Genomic DNA, 22,517 nt, shown 5'->3' with positions numbered 1-22,517 from the left:
GAGGGGGGCGCTATGGGATCACGGAGAGAGAGAGAGGGGCGCTATGGGATCACGGAGAGAGAGAGGGGCGCTATGGGATCACAGAGAGAGAGAGAGGGGCGCTATGGGATCACGGAGAGAGAGAGAGGGGCGCTATGGGATCACTGAGAGAGAGAGAGGCGCTATGGGATCACGGAGAGAGAGAGGGGCGCTATGGGATCACTGAGAGAGAGAGAGGGGGGCGCTATGGGATCACGGAGAGAGAGAGGGGCGCTATGGGATCACGGAGAGAGAGAGGGGGGCGCTATGGGATCACTGAGAGAGAGAGAGAGAGGCGCTATGGGATCACGGAGAGAGAGAGGGTCGCTATGGGATCACGGAGAGAGAGAGGGGCGCTATGGGATCACGGAGAGAGAGAGGGGGGCGCTATGGGATCACTGAGAGAGAGAGAGGGGGCGCTATGGGATCACGGAGAGAGAGAGGGTCGATATGGGATCACGGAGAGAGAGAGGGTCGCTATGGGATCACGGAGAGAGAGAGTGGCGCTATGGGATCACGGAGAGAGAGAGGGGGGCGCTATGGGATCACTGAGAGAGAGAGAGAGGGGGCGCTATGGGATCACGGAGAGAGATAGGGTCGCTATGGGATCACGGAGAGAGAGAGGGGCGCTATGGGATCACGGAGAGAAAGAGGGGCGCTATGGGATCACTGAGAGAGAGAGAGGGGCGCTATGGGATCACAGAGAGAGAGAGAGGGGCGCTATGGGATCACGGAGAGAGAGAGATAGGGGCGAGAGTCCGGCTCGCGACATTGCGGTGAGCGATGCTGCACTACTGATTGAGCACGCGTGAGGGCAGTGGTGGCGGGGGAGGGAAGGTCGATGTGAGGGTGGAGGGGGTGGGAGTGATTGTGAGAGTGGGGTGAGGTAGTGAGGGAGTGGAGCTGCGTATGGGGACAGTGATAATGACATAGTGGTGGCTATTAGACTGTGTAACAAACAAATGTGTTCCTGGGTAGTAAGTGTTATTTTTTAATTGCTTATGCCTCAAAGGTACATAAAATGCCTTATTCCTCACAAATAAACAGTTGTAAGGTCTGAGACCTTACAACCATTCACTGGTAAGACCACCTCAGCTGTACTTAACTCAGCTCACAGTACATAAAATTCGTGATCTAAACCCATCTGTGAAGGATGTGATCCCTGATATGCAATACCACATGCGTCTACAAACTAAGCTGTGTCTGCAGCAGTAGTTACATTGGGGAAACTAAACAGGACGGTGATATTTAGACATTTGCCTATTTTCAAACGTGTGCATTTGTGTCATTCCTTCACATAAAGCCTGGTCACAAAAGCAAAGTTTGTGGGGAACAATAGGCATTTTCTATACTTTTGAGGCATAAGCAATGAGAAAATAACACTATCCAGGAACAAAATCGTGTTACATAGTGAATTATCAGTGGCGAGTGATATTAAAACCGGTTCTGGGCCTCCTCTAGGTCGACGTAGCCCTATAAGTACCTGTTGTGGTGTTTAAATAAATAGCACTGGGGAGACAAAGGCGGCCGGGTGTGGTGCTAGTAACGCCACCCTATCGTGCGCTCTTAACAGCCGTACGTGCTCACTGACAGCACTCGCCACCACTACCGTCTGGTACGGCCAGAGGAGAATGTGTGTTGAACTTCTTTCGCACCGTACGTAGCCAACCGTGCTCATGTGAAGTGCGGTGTGAGGCCAACAAACTAAACACGCAACGAGCGGCAGTTCTAAAGAAGCGACTTCTCAGAATGTTCGTGAGCTATTGCGTGACTCTGAGCGCGTGCCAGTGAGGGGGGGTGGGTGTTGCGTGTCGTTGAGGGAGTAGCACGTCTTCATTTATCTCAGACCCCCTCTCCCCGTGACCCCCTCTCCTTACTCGCTCACTCGAGCCCCTCTCCCCGTGACCCCCCCCCCTCCTCCTCGCTCTAATTGACTACGGGGGGACACTACCACGATAATCTCACCCCAGTCTCGCGCGTCGCCACAGATGCTGCAATTCAATTATTTTCGTCATCTGGGTTTTCACGGGTGCCTGTGACTCACGGGTGGCGAGATGTTCACGACCTCGCCTGGTATGCAGGAGGTCGCGGGCTCGATCCCGACCCTGGCGCTGGTATATTTGGAGTCTGTGGTGTCGCTCTCCCCGTGGTGTTGCGTGGATTCTTCTCCCGGTCCTCCGGTTTTTCCCCTCCACATTCAGAGAAACACGCGTTTAGAGTATTTGGCTGCTATAAAGTCCACGTGACGATAAGCCACTTCGTTGAGCTCTCAATTTGTGGCCAGGTGGCTTCTGACAAAGAGCTGCATAGCTGATGGGGCTTTACCTGGTCAAACAGAAATAGAAAATAGTACCGGTGTCTAACTCGGTTGTGGGGCCACACACACATTTGGGGCTAGTGCTGTTAGCGAGCACCTATTAAAAAAAGAGTAACGGTATGTCAACATCATTGACGAATGTCTGAAAACGGTCCTGGGTGCTCTCCCATGATTGACTCAGCCTTGAATGAATACTTACTACATCGTGTGTGCGGTGTGTAAGCATCGGCACTGGAGAGACAAAGGCGGCCGTTTGTGGGTGCTAGTCGTCACCCCCTCATGGCCTGAGTAGGTATTCGCGAACAGCACTTTCCCGAATAGTCTGCATGTCTTTACGGAGGATCTTTGACATTCTATGTGCCTGTGCATGTATATCTGAGTGTTTCCATATACCTGGGTGTGTCTGTGTAAGTGATTAGGCGTTTGCGTGTCTGTCTGTATGTGCTTCTGTATCTCCTTCCTGTGCATATCTCTGTGTCGGTATGTACCGAGCTGTGTGTGTGTGCATGTGAATTTGCGTGTATGTCCATCTATGTATGCTCCTCTGTGTGTCTCCGTATCTGCATGAGTCTCTCTGTATCTCTGTGTCGACCCCTGTGTCTTTGTATGTCCGTCCGTATATGTAGCAGTGACGTGCGGTGAGGTCAATGGCTGGACCAGGCACTGGCTCGTGTCAGAGCCAGATTCACACACTGAGGGGGGCGTGGCCTCACTGAGGGGGCAGTGTTAGACACGTCCCCCTCAGTGAGGCAGATGTGATGGCTGCCTCCCCTGGTGTTTTTTCATTTCAGTTTCACGACAAGATCAGCGAGCCTCAATATCTTTATACACATACTTGAAATAAATTATCTGGAGTATGGAAGGCGAGGACATGAAATGAAGGGGTCTACAAACATTACATTGGTGACATACTGAGATAGTGACAGGCACGCGCTTATTGTCCGTGCTCCATCCAGTTACTGAGGGGTTGCGCAATCAGAGGGGAGGCTGAGCTCGTCGCTGCCTCACCTCTCGTCTCTTCCTGTATTTGCAGCGGAGCTCCGCAAATTTGGCGATTTTGACTCTAAAAATGATTGGAATCGTGCAGAAATGACATTATAGCAACAGATCATTGAAAAAAATCTTAATATTTTATTTATTTAATTAATATTTTTTTCCCGTAACAGCTATTTTCATTGGAGTATGACAGGTGAGGCTCTGCCTCCCCTGCCTCCCCTGACCGCACGCCTCTGATATGTACGTGAGTGTGTATCACGGCCACACCAGTCACGATTATCTGAGGCCCATCTTGGGCCTCTCAGGATCAACTCAGCCTTAAAATGAGTAACCTGGTGCGGTGTGTAAACATCGCCACGTGGGAGACAAAGGCGGCCGGGCGTGGTGCTGGCCCACCCACCCCCTCGTGTGCCGTTCCGGCCTTCATAGGGTGCTCGCTAACAGCACTTGCTCCCAATAGTCTGTTAAGGCTACACGGGGGATATTTACCTTTGTGCGGATCGCGTCTCTGTATCGAACCCTGCGGCTACTGCGGGGCGAATGTGTCAGGTGCGGTGAGCGTGGCCCCCACACGCTGGGAGTGGCACGTGGGGAGTTACACTTGGGGGGGGGGGGGGGTGACACATGGAGGGTGACACATGGGGGGGTGACACATGGGGGGTGACACATGGGGGGGGGTGACACATGGAGGGTGACACATGGGGGGTGACACATGGGGGGGGGGTGGCACATGGGGGGTGACACATGGGGGGTGACACATGGGGGGTGACACATGGGGGGGGTGACACATGGAGGGTGACACATGGGGGGGTGACACATGGGGGGTGACACATGGGGGGGGTGGCACATGGGGGGTGACACTTGGGGGGTGACACATGGGGGGGGGTGACACATGGAGGGTGACACATGGGGGGGTAAACATGTACTCCACCCACGTGCTCGCACAAAGACCCCTGCCCGGGTCGCGGTGCAGGCCGCAGGGCCGAGTGTGAGTTTGCGAGCTCCTGTTAATGTCGGCACGGCGCACAAAGCGGATGCTGTGGTCAGCACCACGTCCGGGGCGTGCTTTTGTCTCCCTGGTGCTGATGTTTACAAACCGCACCACGCACATAGTGGAGGCGCAGACGAGGCTAAGATATAAACACTATGTCGCTGATGTTATCCGAGGCCAGGAATTGAACCTGGGTTGCCAGGTGCGTAGCGCAGACATATTGATATCTATGTATACTTGTGGGGACACTGCAGACACACACACAACTACTGACAAAAGTCAAAGACGAATATCCCCTCTGTAGGAGGTGGGTGGTCAGCACCATGACCTTTGTATCCCCAATTCTGATGTTTACACACTGCACCAGATACTTATTTGAGGCTGAGTCGACCGAGGAGAGAGCCAGGACCGGTTCAAATATTCGCCAGTTACGCCTCACTTGAGGCTGAGTCGAGCGCACGCAGACTCGCACACGAGGTGTCACCCCGTCACACGAAGCGTTACCCCGTCACACCAAGTGTCACCCTGTCACACGAAGAGTCACCCTCTCACACACCAAGTGTCACCCCGTCACACCAAGTGTCACCCTCTCACACCAAGTGTCACCCTGTCACACGAAGTGTCACCCTGTCACACGAAGTGTCACCCTGTCACACGAAGCGTCACCCTGTCACACGAAGCGTCACCCTCTCACACCAAGTGTCACCCTCTCACACGAAGTGTCACCCTCTCACACGAAGTGTCACCCTCTCACGCGAAGTGTCACCCTCTCATGCGAAGTGTCACCCTCTCGCACCAAGTGTCACCCTGTCACACGAAGCGTCACCCTGTCACACCAAGTGTCACCCTCTCACACAGACACGAAGACCACGATAACGGGAGTAGTTTAGGACGTCACGAGACAGACCCAGGCTAACCGAGATGACTGGCAGATGCACCCCCTGTACTCCCCACTGTGACAACTGGCCAATAACCACGGTGGTAGCAACCACCTAAGTTTGAGCACACACGCACACACGTAACACTCCAACGTGCACGCATACACGTGTACACCCCACTCCCAAGTGCACACACCACTCCCAAGTGCACACGCATACACTTCCACGTGCACACACCACTCCCAAGTGCGCACACATACACTTCATCGTGCGCACACACACTCCCACACACTCCCACATGCGCACACACACACCCACGTGCGCACACACACCCACGTGCGCACACACACTCCCACACACTCCCACGTGCGCACACACACACCCACGTGCGCACACACACTCCCACGTGCACACACACACACGCCCACGTGCACACCACGTACACACCACGTACACACACACACTCCCACGTGCGCACACACACACACGCCCACGTGCACACACACACGCCCACGTGCACACACACACGCCCACGTGCACACCACGTGCACACACACACACACTCCCACGTGCGCACACACACACACTCCCACGTGCACACACACACACACACTCCCACGCGCACACACACACTCCCACTGTGCACACCACGTGCACACCACGTGCACACACAAACAAACCAAAACACAGGAGCGTGCACGCGCACACGCGCGCCTCTGCCAGGTCGCCATGGCGACGCGATCCACGCCACGCACGCGCCCAGCTCGGGCACGCGCTCCTCCGGGGTGGGGGGGGGGGGGTTTGGGGGTGGGGGTGAGGGGGGATCTGGGGGAGGGGGGGTATTTGGGGGAGGGGGATTTGGGGGAGGGGGGGGAGGGGGGGGGAGGGGGGGTGGGGGTATTTTGGGGAGGGGGGGAGGGGGGATTTGGGGGAGGGGGGGGTGAAGAATCCCCCCGCCCCCCTCGCCCCCCACGCGGCCCCCTTGGGGATCAATGGGGTGCGCCTTGACCCCACCTCACGTCTCGAGACCACTTCCCACACACCTCCTGCTGCCTTTATCGGGTCTATGAGTGCTACGTGTGTGTGTGTGTGGTAACGACGTCACGTGTGTGTCACGTGTGTGTGTGAGAGAGAGAGTGCGAGCACTTGCGAGCAACGCCAGTGACGGATTGTCTGAACCGGTCCTGGGCCTCCCCTACGTCGGCTCGGCCTTAAATGAGTACCTGGTGCGGTGTGTAAACACCCCCACGGAGCCATAATAGACTTTTGGTGGCAAGTGCTGTTAGCGAGCTCCTGTGAAGGCCCGGTAAGGAACACGAGGGGGTGGGTAGCCAGCACCACGCCCAGCCGCCTTTGTCTCCCCAGTGTCTACGTTTACACTTCATACCAGGTACTCATTTGAGGCGGAGTCGACCTAGGGGAGACTCCCTTGTTGGTGACCGTGAGCGGGAATCAAACTCGGTTCGCCGGGTTCGTACTACGGCACACTGGTGCACACTCACACACACAGACACACTACAGTACTACACCCTTTCTCACACGCTACTCCCTCTCACTCTGTGTCACGGTGTGGTTGGCATGAGTCCTTGTGCAACGAACGACATGGCCCCCCCCCCCCACCTTGTTCAAATTCCATTCTCCCCCTCCTGTCCCCCCCCCCGTCGCCCAACCCCCCAGGTGCAAATCCACCGCCTGCACACTCGACAGCTTACGTCACTGCTCGCATCCCCGCTCGCACTGTGACATGCTCGCACTCGCTCACTCGCACACTCGCTCACCCCGCTCACTCTCACCCCGCTCACCGTCACCCTCGCCCCACTCGCCCTCACGCTCACCCCACTCACCGTCTTGCTCACCCCACTCACCGTCACGCTCACCCCACTCGCCCTCACACTCACCCCACTCATTCGCACACTCGCTCGCCCCACTCACCGTCACGCTCACTCGCCCCACTCACGCTCTCGTCCTCTGGCGCGTCCGTGTGTCGTACAGGAGGTCACAGGTCGAGAGCTGGAGGGAGAGGATTTCCGCGCTGCCCTGGAGAACGGCGTTGCCCTCTGCGAGTGAGTATCGGGGCAGGGCACAGGGCACTTGGCGACAGGGCAAGGGAGGGCAGGGATAAGGGAGGGTGAGGGGTCACTTTCACAGCTGCACCACAGGCATCACCCGCGCCCGGAGCACAGAAGGCCGGGGGGCATAGGGCGGAAGGGTAAAGGATGGCAGGGCTGGAGGAGGAAGGGCATGGGGGGGGGGGCAGCGATGACGATTTTGAACCCAGGGACTCAAATAACCCCCCTGTGTTGTGGTTGTATGGGTGGTTGTGGTGGATGTGGTTGTAGCGGTTGTTGTGGTTGTTGTGGTTGTGGTGCCGTAGCCTCGTGAACCACATCAAGCCGGGACTGGTGAAGAGGGTGAACCGACAGCCGACCCCGATCGCCGGCCTCGTGAGTGACATCGGCTATGCCGCACCCCCGCACCGCACCACTGCACTACCACACCAGACCCCGACACCACCAACACGGAACTTGCACCACCACACCACTGCACTACCACACCAGACCCCCCACACCCCAACCCCACCAACACAGAACTTGCACCACCACACCACTGCACTACCACATCGGACTCTCACACCACACCACCACACAGGACCCCTGCACCGCACTACCACACCAGACTTCCACAGCACCGCACCCCAGCACCGCACCACCACGCCACACTCCCACACCCCTACACCACACGACACTGCACCATCACTCCACACCCGCCCCTCCCGCACCGAACCCCTGCACCAACACCACCGCACTCCACCACCATGCTCCCACACCGCTCACCGCACTCCACCACCATGCTCCCGCCCCGCTCCCACACCGCTCCCACACCGCTCCAAGCGCTCCACGCGGAGTGGTGCGCTCACCACCACCAGGTTGAGTCTCTCTCAGCTGTGCATCCTCCTGGGCCCACTGTGTGTTTGATGCACGCCAGTGTGGCTGATGGTCGTTGCGGTGGTGATTGCGGTGGTTGTGGTGAGCGATGGTGGTGGTGGTGGTGTGGGTTTGTTGATTGTGGTGTGTGCAGTTGTGGTGTTGGGTTTAGTGGCTGTGGTGTAGTGGTGGTGTGTATGGTGAGCGCATGTGGGAGTGGTGGTGGTGGCGGTTTCCATTCTCGGTTCGCCAAGCACCCTGTTGCCCCCTCTCCCAGTCCTCCTCGGGTGTCGGGGTTCAAGGGTCAGGCCCCCCACGTGCCGCGTGAAGATGGGGCAGGGGGGAGGTGTGAGGAGGGCGGTGGAGGAGGTTCTCATCCTCGTTGGGAACTCACGTCTGTGTTTCCCGGTGCTTGTGAGTGGGTACGCAGCGCGAGTGAGCGCGCCCGTGTGCCCAACGTGTGTGCCTCGTTGTGTCTTTGTGTTGCTTTAACTGTGTGTGTATATATGCCCGTGTGTCTGAACCTAGGTCGACTCAGCCTTAAATGAGTACAGTACATGTTTTTTGTTGTTGGTTAATCCTTGCCGTGCTGGCCTTCACAGGTGCTCACTAAGAGCACTTGCCCCAGCAGCCTCAGGTTATTTTGGCCACCTCGTATTTTGTGTGTCCACTTGCGTGGGTGTGTATCCATTATCTAGGGTCATTACTATTGCAATTCTGTAGTTTGTAATAAAGTTTAATGAGTTTAACGTTATTGTAACTTCGGCCAACATTACAGCTCTAATTGTAAATGACCCTGGGACTGGTGTGTGTGCCCGTGTGTGCTTGTGTAAATATATACCTGTCTGTATATACGCGATATATGGGTGTGTACGCGTGTGTTGTGGCGCCGCTGTTACCGCAGTGCGCTAACTGCAGCGCTACCACTCCCCAGTGACCCGAATCCCGCTCCTGACCAATAACAGTGGTGGTTATTTAAACCGGTCCTGGGCCCTCCCCTAGGTCGACTCAATCTTCAATCAGTACCTCGGGTGGTGTTCAAATATTAGAATTGGGGAGACATAGGTGGCCGGGCTTAGTGCTGGTAACCCACCCCCTCGTGTGCCATTTCGGCCTTCGTAGAAGCTCGCTATTAGCACTTATCCCAACAGTCCATTAAAGGCTATACGGGGGATATTTGTGTGTTTTTGTGTGCGCGCACGTGCAACCTCTTAACGTTTATTGCAACCAATTCGTTGGGACGGCGAGATTCGGCCAATCTCGTCTATCTGTGAGTCACGCCTGGGGAGGTGATGACGCCGCGAGGACGAGGGGAGGGGCGGGGATGGGGGCAGTGCTCGGGGAAGAAATTCCTTCCTTGGGACTTTGCTGCTGGCGACGCTTTTGGGACAACAGGTCTTGAGATGAAAGAATCCATTCGGAAATTTCCCGTGGGAGTTCAGTGATCAATTGGCTTTGGTTGCAATCAAACAATATTATTATTTATTACCGTGAAAGCCTCTCACTTAGCCTCAAGACTCCCTTACAGGACATTGGGACGTTTGGCCAAGCGTTGCATTCATGAGAGTTTGCCGCTATGCGGGAGGAAACGAGAGAACACTCGGAAGCTCCGCACAGATGGATCCAATAATCTATTGTTGCACTCCCAATCTGTACTGTGTAATAGAAAAAGGTGCAAGAGAGATGAGCCAAGTGCTCCCTTGGGTTAATTCACCTCGGCGTTGCCCGTCCACTGCTCGTTCTGCCAATTCGGTCCACGGATTGTGCCCATGGGGCATGACCTCGACCCTGACGGTGACCTCGACCCTGACGGTGACCTCGACCGTGACCTCTGCAGGGCAGAATTGAGCGAATCCGGCAGGCCGCAGCGGTTGATGCTGCGGCCGAGTGGGTGGACCGTAGGGTGCCACGCGCCGACCGCCTCGCAGTGCAACATTACAGGTCCCGTGACGTCGTCGTTCGAGAAAGAGCATGCCATTGTGTGCCGGCGTCACTGTCAAAATTTGTCACATTTAAAAGAAACTGACCCGATTGCGATCGCACACAGCAGCGTCGCCCCCCCCCCCCCCTCTCGGGAAGCTGCTTGGCATGCAGCCTCCGTGGAACGGCAGCGCTGTCACGACCCTGCGTTGGCGATGACGACGATGAGTGAAGAGGTGTCGGATGCAGGGAGCTGGGGGCTGAGAGCTGGGGGGGGGGGTGGGGGGGGGGGCGAGGAGGTGAGGGGCAGGGGGTGGGGGCCACGCTCCAAACCCACTGCCCCGGCCGATGATCTCAGAGAGCGTGAGCTCCCCGGAGGAATGGGCGGCACGGCCGCTCTCGTCTGTCGCACGGAGGTTGCGCCGCCTCCGCTCGCGAGCCCTCGCATTCCTCGCGCCAGATGTCATCCCGCGCCGCTCGGGCCGCGCGACGATGAGCTCAGCGTGTGTCACCGTGGTGGCAATTCCAAAAAATAACAACGCGCGCGCACAGGGACGCGTTGGGGCGCGGAGAATGCGTGGGACCGTGGGGGAAATGGGGGACCTTGGGGGCCGTGGGGGCCGTGGGGGGGACTGAGGGCTCCGAGCGGAGGGTCTCGGGGTGAAGGTGCCCCAGGATGCAGCCTGCTGTAGGTGAGGATCCGAGCGGTGGAGGGTGCAGTGACAGAGGTGTTTCGCAATGGACAGTCCAGCAAAGGGGGCACCCCACGATCGTTCCTAGGCTGGAGGTGTTCAGCGATGGAGGTGTATCGTTCCTGGGATGGAGGTGTCCCTCAGGGTAGAGGGTCACGGGATAAGAGAGTTCCAGGGTGGAGGATCCAGTGGTTGGAGATGTTGTGGTGGAGCCACCGGGAGGCAGGAAACATTGTCACGGTGACGTCAGCTGCAGCGAGCAGCAGCAGGTCTCTGGGGAGAGGCGCAGGCTGGGCTGGGGAAACAGTGCGATTAAAACACAAAAATAACAAAAATAACAAAACGCAGCGCGGCCAAGGAGCTGGGCACGTCGGCCATTCATCGCTCCGGGGTCCAGCAGCGGAACCTTCTGCTCCCCGCGGCTGCTCCCCACCCCCTCGATCTGGTTCCCAAGCCGTCAGTTCCAAACTCTGGAAAATCTACAGCTCACATCCTCCTGGACTCCACGGGACAGCCTCCGAACTGGAGACTCCCACCGCTTGCTGCTTGCTGCTGCTGCGGGTGGGTTGTCGCTCGGCCGAATCGTCGGGCATGATCTATCCACTGCAGGATGAACATCCACCCCCCCCCCCCCCAAGCTGTGACGTAGCGATCCATCGCGCTCCGAGCCAATCTCGCGGCTACCCGTCGCCGGCGCATGCCCTCTGCTTCCACCGTTGCCCACCGACCGTCAGCCCTTCCTTCTCGGTGCAATCGCGCGTCCCGTCCACGCCACTTTTGCACACTTGTCAGTTTGTTGTTCCACCTCCTCCCCGCCGCGTGCCCCGTGTAAGCGCTGCCTTTGTGCGTCTTGTTCAATCGCCGTTGCCACTGAGCCCAGGCGCAAAACGCCAAGTGGCCAGCAACATTCGGCACCCATTAACATCACAAAAGACAAAGGGTCACATGCTTGTTCGAGTGAAAGGGCTTGAAAACTCGATGAGCGGATTGTTCCCTTCGTGCCCCCCACTGAAGCCACGTGACTAGGTAGCCACAACGACGCAGAGCAGTTATGGACGTGGTGTGCCGGGTTCGGAAATATTTTCGGGGGTCACCGACCCGCACGGACGCCCGCCTGACATTGGTCCCTGGCGACGTCCCCTCGGCTGTCTCCCGTCTCGAGCGGCCGCGTCTCAACCCGCCCGGCGCTTCTTGCACTGGACTCCTCGGCATCTGTCCAGGGAGCGGCCCCTTGGAATTTGGCACGGGAATGGGACCTGCGAGTACGTGTGGTCGCGCGCGTCGTCTGCGTGCCCACGTGCGCAGACGTGTGTGTGCATGCGCGCATACGCGCACACGCTTCTGTGCGCTCGTACGCGTGTGTGTGTTTGCGTGTCGCGGACTGCGCTACGAACCCGCCAGCCCGAGTTCGGTTCCCGGCCAGGGCCGGTTGTGGACCGCTCTCCCTCGTTGACTCTGCCTTAAACGACGAGCACTGTCGAGACCAGGGCGACCAGGTGTGGTGCTGGCCACTCCAACCCCGTGCGTGCCTCGGCGCCCTCCCTCTATAGGTGCTCGCTGACAGCACTTGCCCCATCTGTGTAGGCTAGACGGGGGGGGGGGACCTTTGTCTTTGTGTCTGCATGCATGTCAGGCGGGTTGGGGAGGAGGTGGGTAGAGAGAGAGAGGGGGGGGGGGTCAGCGGAGGGGGGGGGTCAACGGAGGGGGGGGGTCAGCGGAGGGGGGGGGGCTTTTTCCCCTGGTGTCCTGCAGGGGGGGCGATGGGAGACGGGGGGCGGTGGGCAAACATTCCTAAATCTGGCCCTGCAGCCGGGGTGGCGGCGAGGGGGCTCTGCTTTCCCGGAGCGGCCCAGGGAGTGAAGCGTGCGTGGCCCTCGTTAGCGCGGTTCCTCGTTAGCGGTAATTGGGGCTTCTTGCGGCGTTTGGCGGGGAACTCCGTCGCCCTCGTTTCGCTTCCACCGTGAGACGCGGCGACGATGGCGCCGTGCGTTGATGTCGCAATTAAACCACCCCCCTCCCCCTGCCCATCGCTCCCCTCTCACGGCAGTGACGTCCCCCCCCCCCTTCCCTAGCTGTGCCAAACTAAGGCAGTGTGCAGTGAGTGGCGTGAGACCACGTGGGGGGGGGGGGTTGAGTGATCGAGGATCAGCGTTAAGTCACTGATGGGATCGGGGGGGGGGGGTTCAACGTGGGGGAATCGTGGGGGGGGTTGGGTCAGTGGGGGATCAGGGAGGATTGAGGGGGGTAAGAGTCGTGTGAACGAGCGTTGTGTACAAGCGGAGAGTACATCGTGTGTATTCTGTGCAACGTGTGTGTGCTGTGTGCACTTGGTATGTTTGCTATGCACCAGGAATGTAATCTGGCACGCGTATGTATTCAGCTATGAGTGTAGTGAGTGCCACTATTATTGCACACTGTGTGTAGACGCGTGTGTGTACCCCCCCCGTGTGTGTGCGTTATTTTGAGTTCACATTGTGCGTATACACGTGCGGCTCGACACGTGCTTATCTACACGTGTGCGTGCGTATGTGTGTGTATACAAGGTAGGGAGCGGTTGTGCAGTGCTTGGCGCATTGCACGGCTAACAGTCGGTGGTGAATATCTGAACTGGTGCGGAAAAAACCTTCCTTGGTCGGCTCAACGGTTAAATGAGTACCCGGTTCGGTGTGCAAGCATCCGCACCGGGGAGACGAAGGCGACCGGGCGTGATGCTGGCCATGACACTGCCTGGTGCGCCGCGCCGCCCTTCCGAGGTGCTCGCTAACAGCACTTGCCCCTAACAGCCCGTCAAAGGCTACGCATGGGGCAAGGGATCTGCGGATTTTTGTTTAGCCCAGGGGCCGGCAACTAAAATAACAATGAGACAGTTTTTTTCGGATTCGTGTAAAAAAAAGAAAAACCTTCTATTTCAAGAGCCGCAAATGTGTGCGCGTGTGAATACGAGAGACCGTGGTGGCACTTTTATAAGCGATGGATAAGTCCTTAAAAGAGCGGCGTGTTGGCTCCGGATATGCAGGTTGTCGACCCTCCGGGTTCATACTCTTAGTTTTTTCGGTAAAGTCACGTAGGTAAACAAAATTAAAATTAATAAAATAAAATAATAAAAATCACGACGTTACGGAGGCAACACAAATCTCATTCAGGTGGGACCGTCACAGCCAGATTTGCTGCATCAAGTGAGGGTGTTTAGTCGGCTGGGTTCGGTCTCGATTCGCCGTGGGGCTGGGGAGCGTCGCAGGGAGGGAGGAAAGCGGAGAGAGGGGAACGGGGCGGAGAGAGCGGCGAGATAAGATGTGAGACAGAGGGATAGAGGAAAGGAGCATGGGGAGAAGGAGAGGTTAGAGAGCGAGAGAGAGGGGGGGGAGGGAGTTTCGAGTTGAGTTGGAGAGAGTGATGAAAGCTCTGAAACAGAGGGGCAGGGATGAAGATGGAGGGATGAGGCAGCGAGGGAGGGGATGAAGAGGGAGTGATCAGGCAGCGAGGGAGGGGATGGGTTTCGGCACAGGAATCCAAATCCCGCCCCGCTCTGCCACCTCCCCTCGTCTCTCCCCTCTCCCCCTGCTCCTCCCACGCCGCGACCCCCACTCCCCGCTCCCCCTGTCACTCTCAGTGAGGAGTCGCGCGTGCGGGAGTCGGGGTGCGTGACTGAGCCCGTGACGGTGACGGTACGCCTTGACCCGTCTGTGTGTGTGCGTGTTCACCCGTTGCTGTGTGTGTGCGTGTTCACCCATCTGTGTGTGTGTTCACCCATCGCTGTATTTGTTCACCCATCAGTGTGTGTGCGTGTTTACCCATCAGTGTGTGTGTGTGTGTGTTTCGCCGTGACTCTTGGAGTGTTTACCTGTGACTGTTGACGAGTGAGCGCGTGAGTGTTCGGCAAGTGCCTTGCGCGTCTGTGACGGTGACCGTGCGAGCGTGACTCAGTGGCAGTCCGATCGTCGCTGTATTGGCCCCTGAGGCCGTGACTGGGTGAGCATCTGTCACCGTGCGAGTGACTGTGCGAGTGACTGTGTGAGTGACTGTGCGAGTGACTGTGTGAGTGACTGTGCGAGTGACCGTGTGAGAGACTTTGTGTGTCTGTGACTGAGGTTCTGTGAGGGATAGTGAGCATGTGAGCGTGCTTTCGACAAAGATGATTTAGTTGGAGTTTGCATTGAGAGTGAGCGACTGTGTGTCTGTGCGACTGTGTGTTTGTGCGACTGTGAGAGTGTGCGACTGTGTGTCTGTGCGACTGTGTGGCTGTGCGACTGTGTGTCTGTGCGACTGTGAGAGTGTGCGACTGTGTGTCTGTGCGACTGTGTGTCTGTGCGACTGTGAGAGTGTGGGACTGTGTCTGTGCGACTGTCAGAGTGTGCGACTGTGAGAGTGTGCGACTGTGTGTCTGTGCGACTGTGTGTTTGTGCGACTGTGTTTGTGCGACTGTGTCTGTGCGACTGTGAGAGTGTGGGACTGTGTGTCTGTGCGACTGTGTGTCTGTGCGACTGTGAGAGTGTGGGACTGTGTCTGTGCGACTGTCAGAGTGTGCGACTGTGAGAGTGAGCGACTGTGTGTCTGTGCGACTGCGAGAGTGTGGGACTGTGAGAGTGTGGGACTGTGAGAGTGTGGGACTGTGTGTCTGTGCGACTGTGACAGTGTGGGACTGTGTTTGTGCGACTGTGTGTCTGTGCGACTGTGAGAGTGTGTGTCTGTGTGTCTGTGCGACCATGCGACCGTGTGCCTCCGCGACTGTGAGCGGCTGTGCCTCTGCGAGCGGGCGCTGGCGAGCGTTCCCCCGAGGGCGACCGCTGGCACCGTGAGTGACATTTTCCCGTCTCCCGGCCCGGCAGGACAACGTGAACCAGTTCCTGGACGCGTGCGCTAACCTGGGCCTCAAGCCAGCTCAGCTGTTCCACGCGGGCGACCTGCAGGACACGTCGGAGCGCCTCACCATCAGGTGAGTTCACGTGCTGCCCCCCCCCTCCCTCCCTCCCCCACCTCCACCCCACCTGGCGGCTTGGCCCCCCCCCCTCCACGGAAATCACAGCGGGCTCTACTCGTCCGTGCCTCGTGGGCGAGAGGGGGGGGGGGGGCACCGCGGCGATAGGTGGCCCCGCGCGCTCTGGGAGCGACCGTGCGTCTTGGCGAACTTTACATCTCTCGCCAGGGTGACCCCTCGAGGTGGAACGTCTCGTCTGCAGTCGTGTCCAGAGGGGGGGCGGGGGGGCGGTGGACTCGGGCACGGCAAGCACCGAACGACGCGCGCGCATTTTAAACCTGCAGCTCGTGCGGGTTGGCTGGAATAGCGCACGCACGCGCACACATGCGCACGTGCACATTAGCGCGTTTTCTAGATTCGTCAGTCCAGAGCCACGACCCGGTGTGGCTAACGGAGGACCGACGAGAGATAACGAGGGGGACCGGGATCCCTCCCCCCCCCCCCCCCCCCATGCCTCCATGTGCCAAGTCCGGCTTTATTGTGCGGTCCGTGCCGGGGTTTGGTAGAAGCCATAAATTCCTTTTTCGTCCTTGAGCCAGGGTAACGCGGCCCTTTGTGAGTTACCGTTGGGTCCTCGGTGAGTTACCGTTGGGTCCTCTGTGAGTTACCGTTGGGTCCGCGGTGTGGTCACATGGGTCCTCGGTGTGTTACCGCGAGTCCTCAGTGTGGTACCAGGAATCGTCGATGTGTTACCATCGGTTCTAAGTCCGTCACCACGAGTGTCCGGTGCCTTAAAAAAGGGGGTCCTCATTGCTATTAAGAACCCCATTAGAACGTTCCCAAGTATCCTCATGGGGCGCAACCAGGATCCCAAGGGGACCCCTTTGCGGGGGTGGGTGAGGCTCCATGTCGCCCTTGACCCCGACTGGAGTGGCCGTGGTGCCTGGAGTCGCAGAGGCTGCTCCCGGAGGCACCTGTGAGCTCCACTGGGGTCCCGCCGGGTCTCTAGGGGGGCTATCACGGGGTCCCCGGTCCAAAGTTCGCCCCTCGGCGTGACACTTTATTGCGCCGTCATGGCAACTGCCGTTAATGTGCAGTGGCGTTGTGTCGTGCCCAGTCGTCACCGCTCCTCCCTCCCACCCCCCCACACTCGACCGCTGAGATTGTTGCGGGGGGCGGGGGGTGGCGTAGCTTTGGGCCGTGGATACAGGAGGGGGGTGGAGGACACAGTCGTTCCTGCGGGTTGTCTACCCCTGTGAGAGAAACGGGGAAGATAGGGGATTGAGGATGGGAGATTCGGGGGGGCGGGGGGGGGGTGAAGGAGCCCCGCCCCCTCAGGAGTCAATGTAACAGGTGCCCCCCAGCCCACCTCTTAAGTAAACACGATGCCATGCGGATCGCACGGCGTCCAAATGCGACCGCATTTCAAGACCCTGTGATAACAAAACCCTCTCCCCCCTGTACAGTTGAAATCTAAGGCAACCCCCCCTCCACCACCCATCCTGAAAAACAGAACATGGACACCCCCCTTCCTAAGGAACAGATCTGATGCGAGCCCCCCTCTGTAATACAAATGACAACAACAACAAAAACTCCCTTTTGGCTTTGAGATACAAGCAGCTTCCTGAGGTCAGAGATCACAAGAGCTCTGCTTCTCGGGTGAAGATAACAGGGCCCTGGCTTTGCCTAAACGTAACAGCCCCCCCCCCCCCAGAGTAGAGATAACAGCTCCACTCCATCATAGAGCCAGGACCCAGAGTCCGTGGGCCCTGGAGGGACCGTGCCCCTCGCGTCCCCTCGGGAGAATGTGGAGTTGCTGGATGTGTGTGTGTGTGTGTACGCCCCGTGTGTCCCGCGATGCCACTGCAGGAAAGCCTCATCGAGGTCTCATGACATTTGTCAGGAGTGCCCTGCCAAGTTTGTGCAGCACGTGGCGATGATTGCTGTGTGTAATCCAATCAGGTCATTGGAGTGGCGGTAATTGAGTGGCGGTAATTGAGTGGTGGTAATTCAGTGGTGGTATTTGAGTGGCGGTGGTCGTGGTGGAGGTGGAGGTGGTGGTGGTGGCCCCGCCACACCCTTGGCGTTCCAGTGACTCCTGCTAGGGCGGTGCTGTTGTTGCACGCATTCCACGGCGGGGAGGGGGGGGGGGGTCCGAGGGGCGGGTGCGATAGGTAAAGGTTAAAGGTGAGGATTACAGGTGTGTCCTCACACGACAGGTATGTCCCCTTTGCATATCTGCAAGGCGCAATCTGCGCTGCATTCCGCCGCGTCCCTCGCGCTCTGACGTTGGTGGCGGTTAAAACAATGAGACTCGGAGTTAGGGCAATCGGGGATAGGAGCTGCACCTGCCGTTGCACCGCGGAGTGGGCGGGAGGGTGCAGCTGCAGGTGCGGCGGCTTTCATCGCGTCAGCGGGACGGGGCATCGGGGGGCATCGGGGGGCATCGGGGGGCATCGGGGGGCATCGGGGGGCATCGGGGGGCATCGGGGGGCATCGGGGGGCATCGGGGGGCATCGGGGGCATCGGGGGCATCGGGGGGCCATCGGGGGGCATCGGGGGGCATCGGGGGGCATCGGGGGGCATCGGGGGGCATCGGGGGGGCATCGGGGGGCATCGGGGGCATCGGGGGGCATCGCACACTTCCCCTGGCACCCGGGGCCCGTGCCATCGCACCGGGCGGCGATTCGCGTCGACCCCGAGAGCGCGGAGGGGCGACGTGCGGAGTTTTGGCTGCGCGCGTCCCAGCGAGATCGCAATGGTGGACGCACATCCGTCGGTCGCTCGCGGGTTGCGTCCTCGCTGCCGCTACGCCACCGCACAGTCGGCTGCCAGGAGGACAATCCTGATGCAGCATGGCTGCCGGGAATTCCCTATGCAACATGGCCACTGTGCTCAGGCGGGCTGTGGCTGAGTTGCGTATTTATGTTATAAGTGTGTTTTTAAAGTAATGTGTGCATTTATTTGTGCGAGTGTGCGTGCGAGTGTGCGTGTTTTTCTTTTTATGTCTCTGCCGTGTGGCGTGTCTGTTAAAAGGCTCTATGGAGGATCTTTGCCTGTTTACGAGAGTGCGTGTCTGTGCGAGGAGCGTATTTGTTCACGATTGCGCACGAGGTGTGTTGGGTTTACGTGTGGGTGCAAGCGGATGTGTGTGGATGTGATGGCGGAATTAAGGCTTGTCTTCCTCATCCCCCCTGATATCCCCTGACGTCCCCTGATTCTCTGGTTCTCCCATCCCCTCATCTCCCGGTCTCCCTACCCCCTTGTTTATTTATCACCTGGTTCAAAAGGTCACCTGTTAGCCTCATTATCCTCATTACTTAATCGCCTGATATCTCCACCTCCTGATCCCCGAGTTACCCCGGTCGCATTGATCTCCTCTTCTCCACACCCCCTCATCCCCTGGTCCCTCCTCGTTATTGTGGTCGGGGACGGTGTGCCTGGGCTGGGTTGCGCGTGGGGCACGGAGTCCATCCCGGGCCCCGGCGAGCGCGCGGTTAAATATAGACCCGCGGAGAGGAATTTACGAGACAACAATTTGGTTTACGAGCCAGGGGTCGCGATGGGGGGGGGGCGGGGTCGGCCGCGGCAGTGAGTGTTCGGGACGGACTCTGGGCCCGGTCGCTCACTCGTCCTGTCACGCAAACGGGAGACGAGATAAAGTTGAGTTTGTGCACGAGAGACCCCTGTCCCCTTGCGCCTCACCTGGCCACGGGGGCCCACGGGGGCCCGGCGAGGCCGCCCCGAGCGTCGCTGCTACTCGCTTCCATGCTCCTCGCGCGCTCGGCTCGGGCAGCTGCCGCCCCACAGAGGCACAACGTTGGCCGCCCGCAGTCTTGTCCCGCCAGGTCACACAGACCGTTCCGCAGGTTCACACCGATTCTGTCCACTGCGATTCTGTCCACTCATCCTCGCGTGTTACCGCATTCGTACGCTGCGCTTGCCGAGCACAGTTGCCCAAAGGCCCAAAGAACACCCAATGGCCAGTAACAAACAGTACACTGCTGTAATAGGTGAGAGGTAACACGTTCCTTGAATTGAGCGAGATTATTATTATTATGATACCAGTTTGGGGGAATGTGACGATTGGAGGGAATTCAAGAGTCGAACGGCACGAGGGAAGTGGCAGGGGAAGTGTGGTGACCTGCGGCCTGCGGGTGGCGACATCGGTGAGTTTAGTTCGAGCGAACAGTGAGCCGTGCTCGTGGCGATAGGAGAGTGATCAGGAGGTGATTGACTCGGTGTGTGCTGGGGCACTGTGAGCGTCCACGGTGGGGGAGCTCTCCAAGTGGTGCTCCTCCTCTCAGCCGCCACTGCTGGTGATCCAGACACCTCTGGGCCGGGTGACGTATTTGTGATTGAGAGAGAGAGAGATGGAGGGCTTCATGAGCAGAGCCACGACGTCCGGCCCACAGGGGCCATGGGGCCCCAGGCGTAGGGCCGGCTGTTTCCCCGGGACGGCTGTGAGCAGCCGCAGTGTGAATTCCTGTGCCCCGGGGCTGTGGTTTGACATGTGCCTCCTCCTCCTCCTCCCCTGACTAAAAATACTCACGGGTCTGCCATTCACAGCTCGCGCTCGTTGAAAGAGCAGGGGCAGGAGCCAGACTGGGCCCCGGGCAGTTGCGGAGAACGGTCAAACGAGGCTGACTTTTAAAGGGCACGGCCGGGGGCATTCTTCGTGAGCGGAGCGACTGACTGGCTTTTCAAGAGGCACGGCTCGGGCAGTCCCAGAGCGCAGGTTACACCACGGTCTTAGACTCTCGTGTGGCCAATGAAGAGTGACCATCGGAGATTTAGTTGAGAGCCATTCAATTGCTTTGTCTGAGTGCTGGTGAATTGTAGACTCGCTCACCCACTCGTACCTAATCACTCGCGCGCCTACCCACTCACTTGCGAACCCACTCTTCCAACCCACTCCGCCAACCCACTAACTCACTCATTCAAAGGCAAAGAATTCCCCTTAGAGCCTTAACAGACTTTATTCGCTCACTCACCCACCACCTTCAAGTTTATATTTGGGGCAGTGCAAAGTCACATGGTAGCTGCAGTGGCGCATGGGGGGAGAGAGGGAGGCTTTTGTGTCTCCGCTCGTGCGCTGGGTGCCCTCCACGTCCGTCCGTCCGTCGTCTGTCATCGTCTCTCGCCCAAAGTATCTCTCCTTCTGCTTTAACTCCAATGATGCTATCGGCAACAAGAAAGAACGGCAGTAGAGGGAGATCAAAACCAGCGTGCGGGGGGGGGGGGGGGGTAGATGCAGTGGTGAAAGATCCAGAAGAGAACGGGTTGAGAGTAGACGGAGCGGCGGTCTCCGCTAAAGACAACCGCAGCACGAAGTTGCTCCCCGGCCCCATCGTGGCTGGTGGGCCGACGGATGATGACGATGATGACGATGATGATGACGACGATGATGACGACGATGACGACGATGATGACGATGATCTATCGTCGTTGTGGTAACAAAGTGTCCATATCGTCGTAGACAATGGCCCACGGAAGCGGATACCACAGAGCTGCCTCTGAGATCACGTCAAGTGACCTCTGGTCCGCTCAGTAAGGGGCAGCAGTTGCCAGCCTCCCTGCTGGATGGAGGCGATGTTCATCGCGTGATGGTCAAACTAACATTCCTCACTTTCATAGCTGCGTTTTACCAAAAATAGGTGCAGAAACAAATTTAACCCGATGTGGTTTTTTTGTGTGTGCAGTCATTGGTGACTGGGCTGAGACCATCCACTCACTGATCACGAGGGCCCGGTTTAATCGGGGGCGGCTGAAACAGAGATTCGAACCCGGGGAGTTAAGCGGTGCCGGCTCGGCGCTCCGACTTGCGAGCCGCCAGGCTGCGCCGTCCCGTGAACCTGAATTCCTCCTCCAGCGAGGAACTCAGGTCCACGGGATGCCCCAACGTTTAGCTCTGGGCACAGGATCGGCACGGGAGCGGCATGGGAGGCGGCGGGGTGCGGCAAAGGGAGTCGCGGGAAAGTCGCAGGGAGGCAGAGGGGAGTTGTAAGGAGTCGCCGAGAGTCACCAAGGGGGGGGGGGAGTCGAGGGGAGTCACGTGGGAGGGTGCAGTGGGCGGGTGGCCGGCCTGGGTGTGGCAATGTGGGCCCCGGGTAATTTTAGCCACCGAGGGTTGGCAGCTGCTTTCCCAGCTCCTGGAGAGAGAGGAGGGAGAGTGAGCGAGAGGGAGAGAGCGATGGGTGGGATGGCTGATTAGGGTTGGCGGTGGCGGTTGTGTTGAATGGGTGGTGGAATGAAGGGATGATTAGGGAGGTGGTGGTGAAGTAGGGTCACTTGGGACCACGGGCCCGGCCGTGCGTGACACCGGCGTGCAGGTGCCCACACCGCGTGCGCGGTGTTTACCTGCGACGAGTGTTTGCCGCACTTGTCACCGGGCGCTGAGGAACTCGCCCCGGTGGTGGCGTCACCGCCAAGGAATGGCGCAGAACCGCTCGGCTCACGGGACGCGCCGTGCCCGTCAGCGAAACAAAGAGCTCAGGTGTCGGCACGGCCTGTCTGATGCAGCTCCCCCCCCTCCCCACACCACACATGCCACCACCGCCACCACCGCCACCACCGCCACTACCACCGAGCCCCTCCCAGCCTCCTCTCCTCCTCTCCCTCTTGAGCCACACCTTGCTGGGACACCTTTTCCCGTCGCGTCTACCTGAGACTCTACCTGGCACTCTACCTGTGTGCGTTAATGGGCGGCAGGGTGGTGGTAGAGTGGCGACGCTGCTGCCTCTCGCAGCAAGAGGTTCCTGGATTCGAATCCGGTCTGGGGCGCATTTCCACGTGGAGTTTTTATGTTTCTAGCCCCTGTTCTGCATGGGTTTATTCGGTCCCCCCCCTAGCTACAACACACGCAA

General features: G+C 58.6%; 1 protein-coding gene across 1 annotated transcript in view; it reads left to right on the top strand.

Annotated features, from left to right (window-relative positions):
• LOC133349941 (LIM and calponin homology domains-containing protein 1-like) overlaps window positions 1-22,517 on the top strand; it is a 51,117-nt gene that overhangs the window by 9,145 nt on the left and 19,455 nt on the right. Inside the window, exons 2-4 of the mRNA XM_061563834.1 lie at window positions 7,193-7,263; window positions 7,575-7,644; window positions 15,563-15,669. Of these exons, the coding sequence (XP_061419818.1) occupies window positions 7,193-7,263; window positions 7,575-7,644; window positions 15,563-15,669 (248 nt within the window). The remainder of the gene's footprint in view (window positions 1-7,192; window positions 7,264-7,574; window positions 7,645-15,562; window positions 15,670-22,517) is intronic.

The sequence above is a fragment of the Lethenteron reissneri genome, chromosome 32 (genome assembly GCF_015708825.2).
Source record: "Lethenteron reissneri isolate LAM-NWPU_2019-01 chromosome 32, ASM1570882v1, whole genome shotgun sequence".
NCBI lineage: Eukaryota > Metazoa > Chordata > Hyperoartia > Petromyzontiformes > Petromyzontidae > Lethenteron > Lethenteron reissneri.
Note: the sequence above shows the minus strand (reverse complement) of the source record. Positions and strands in the feature narration are given on the sequence as shown.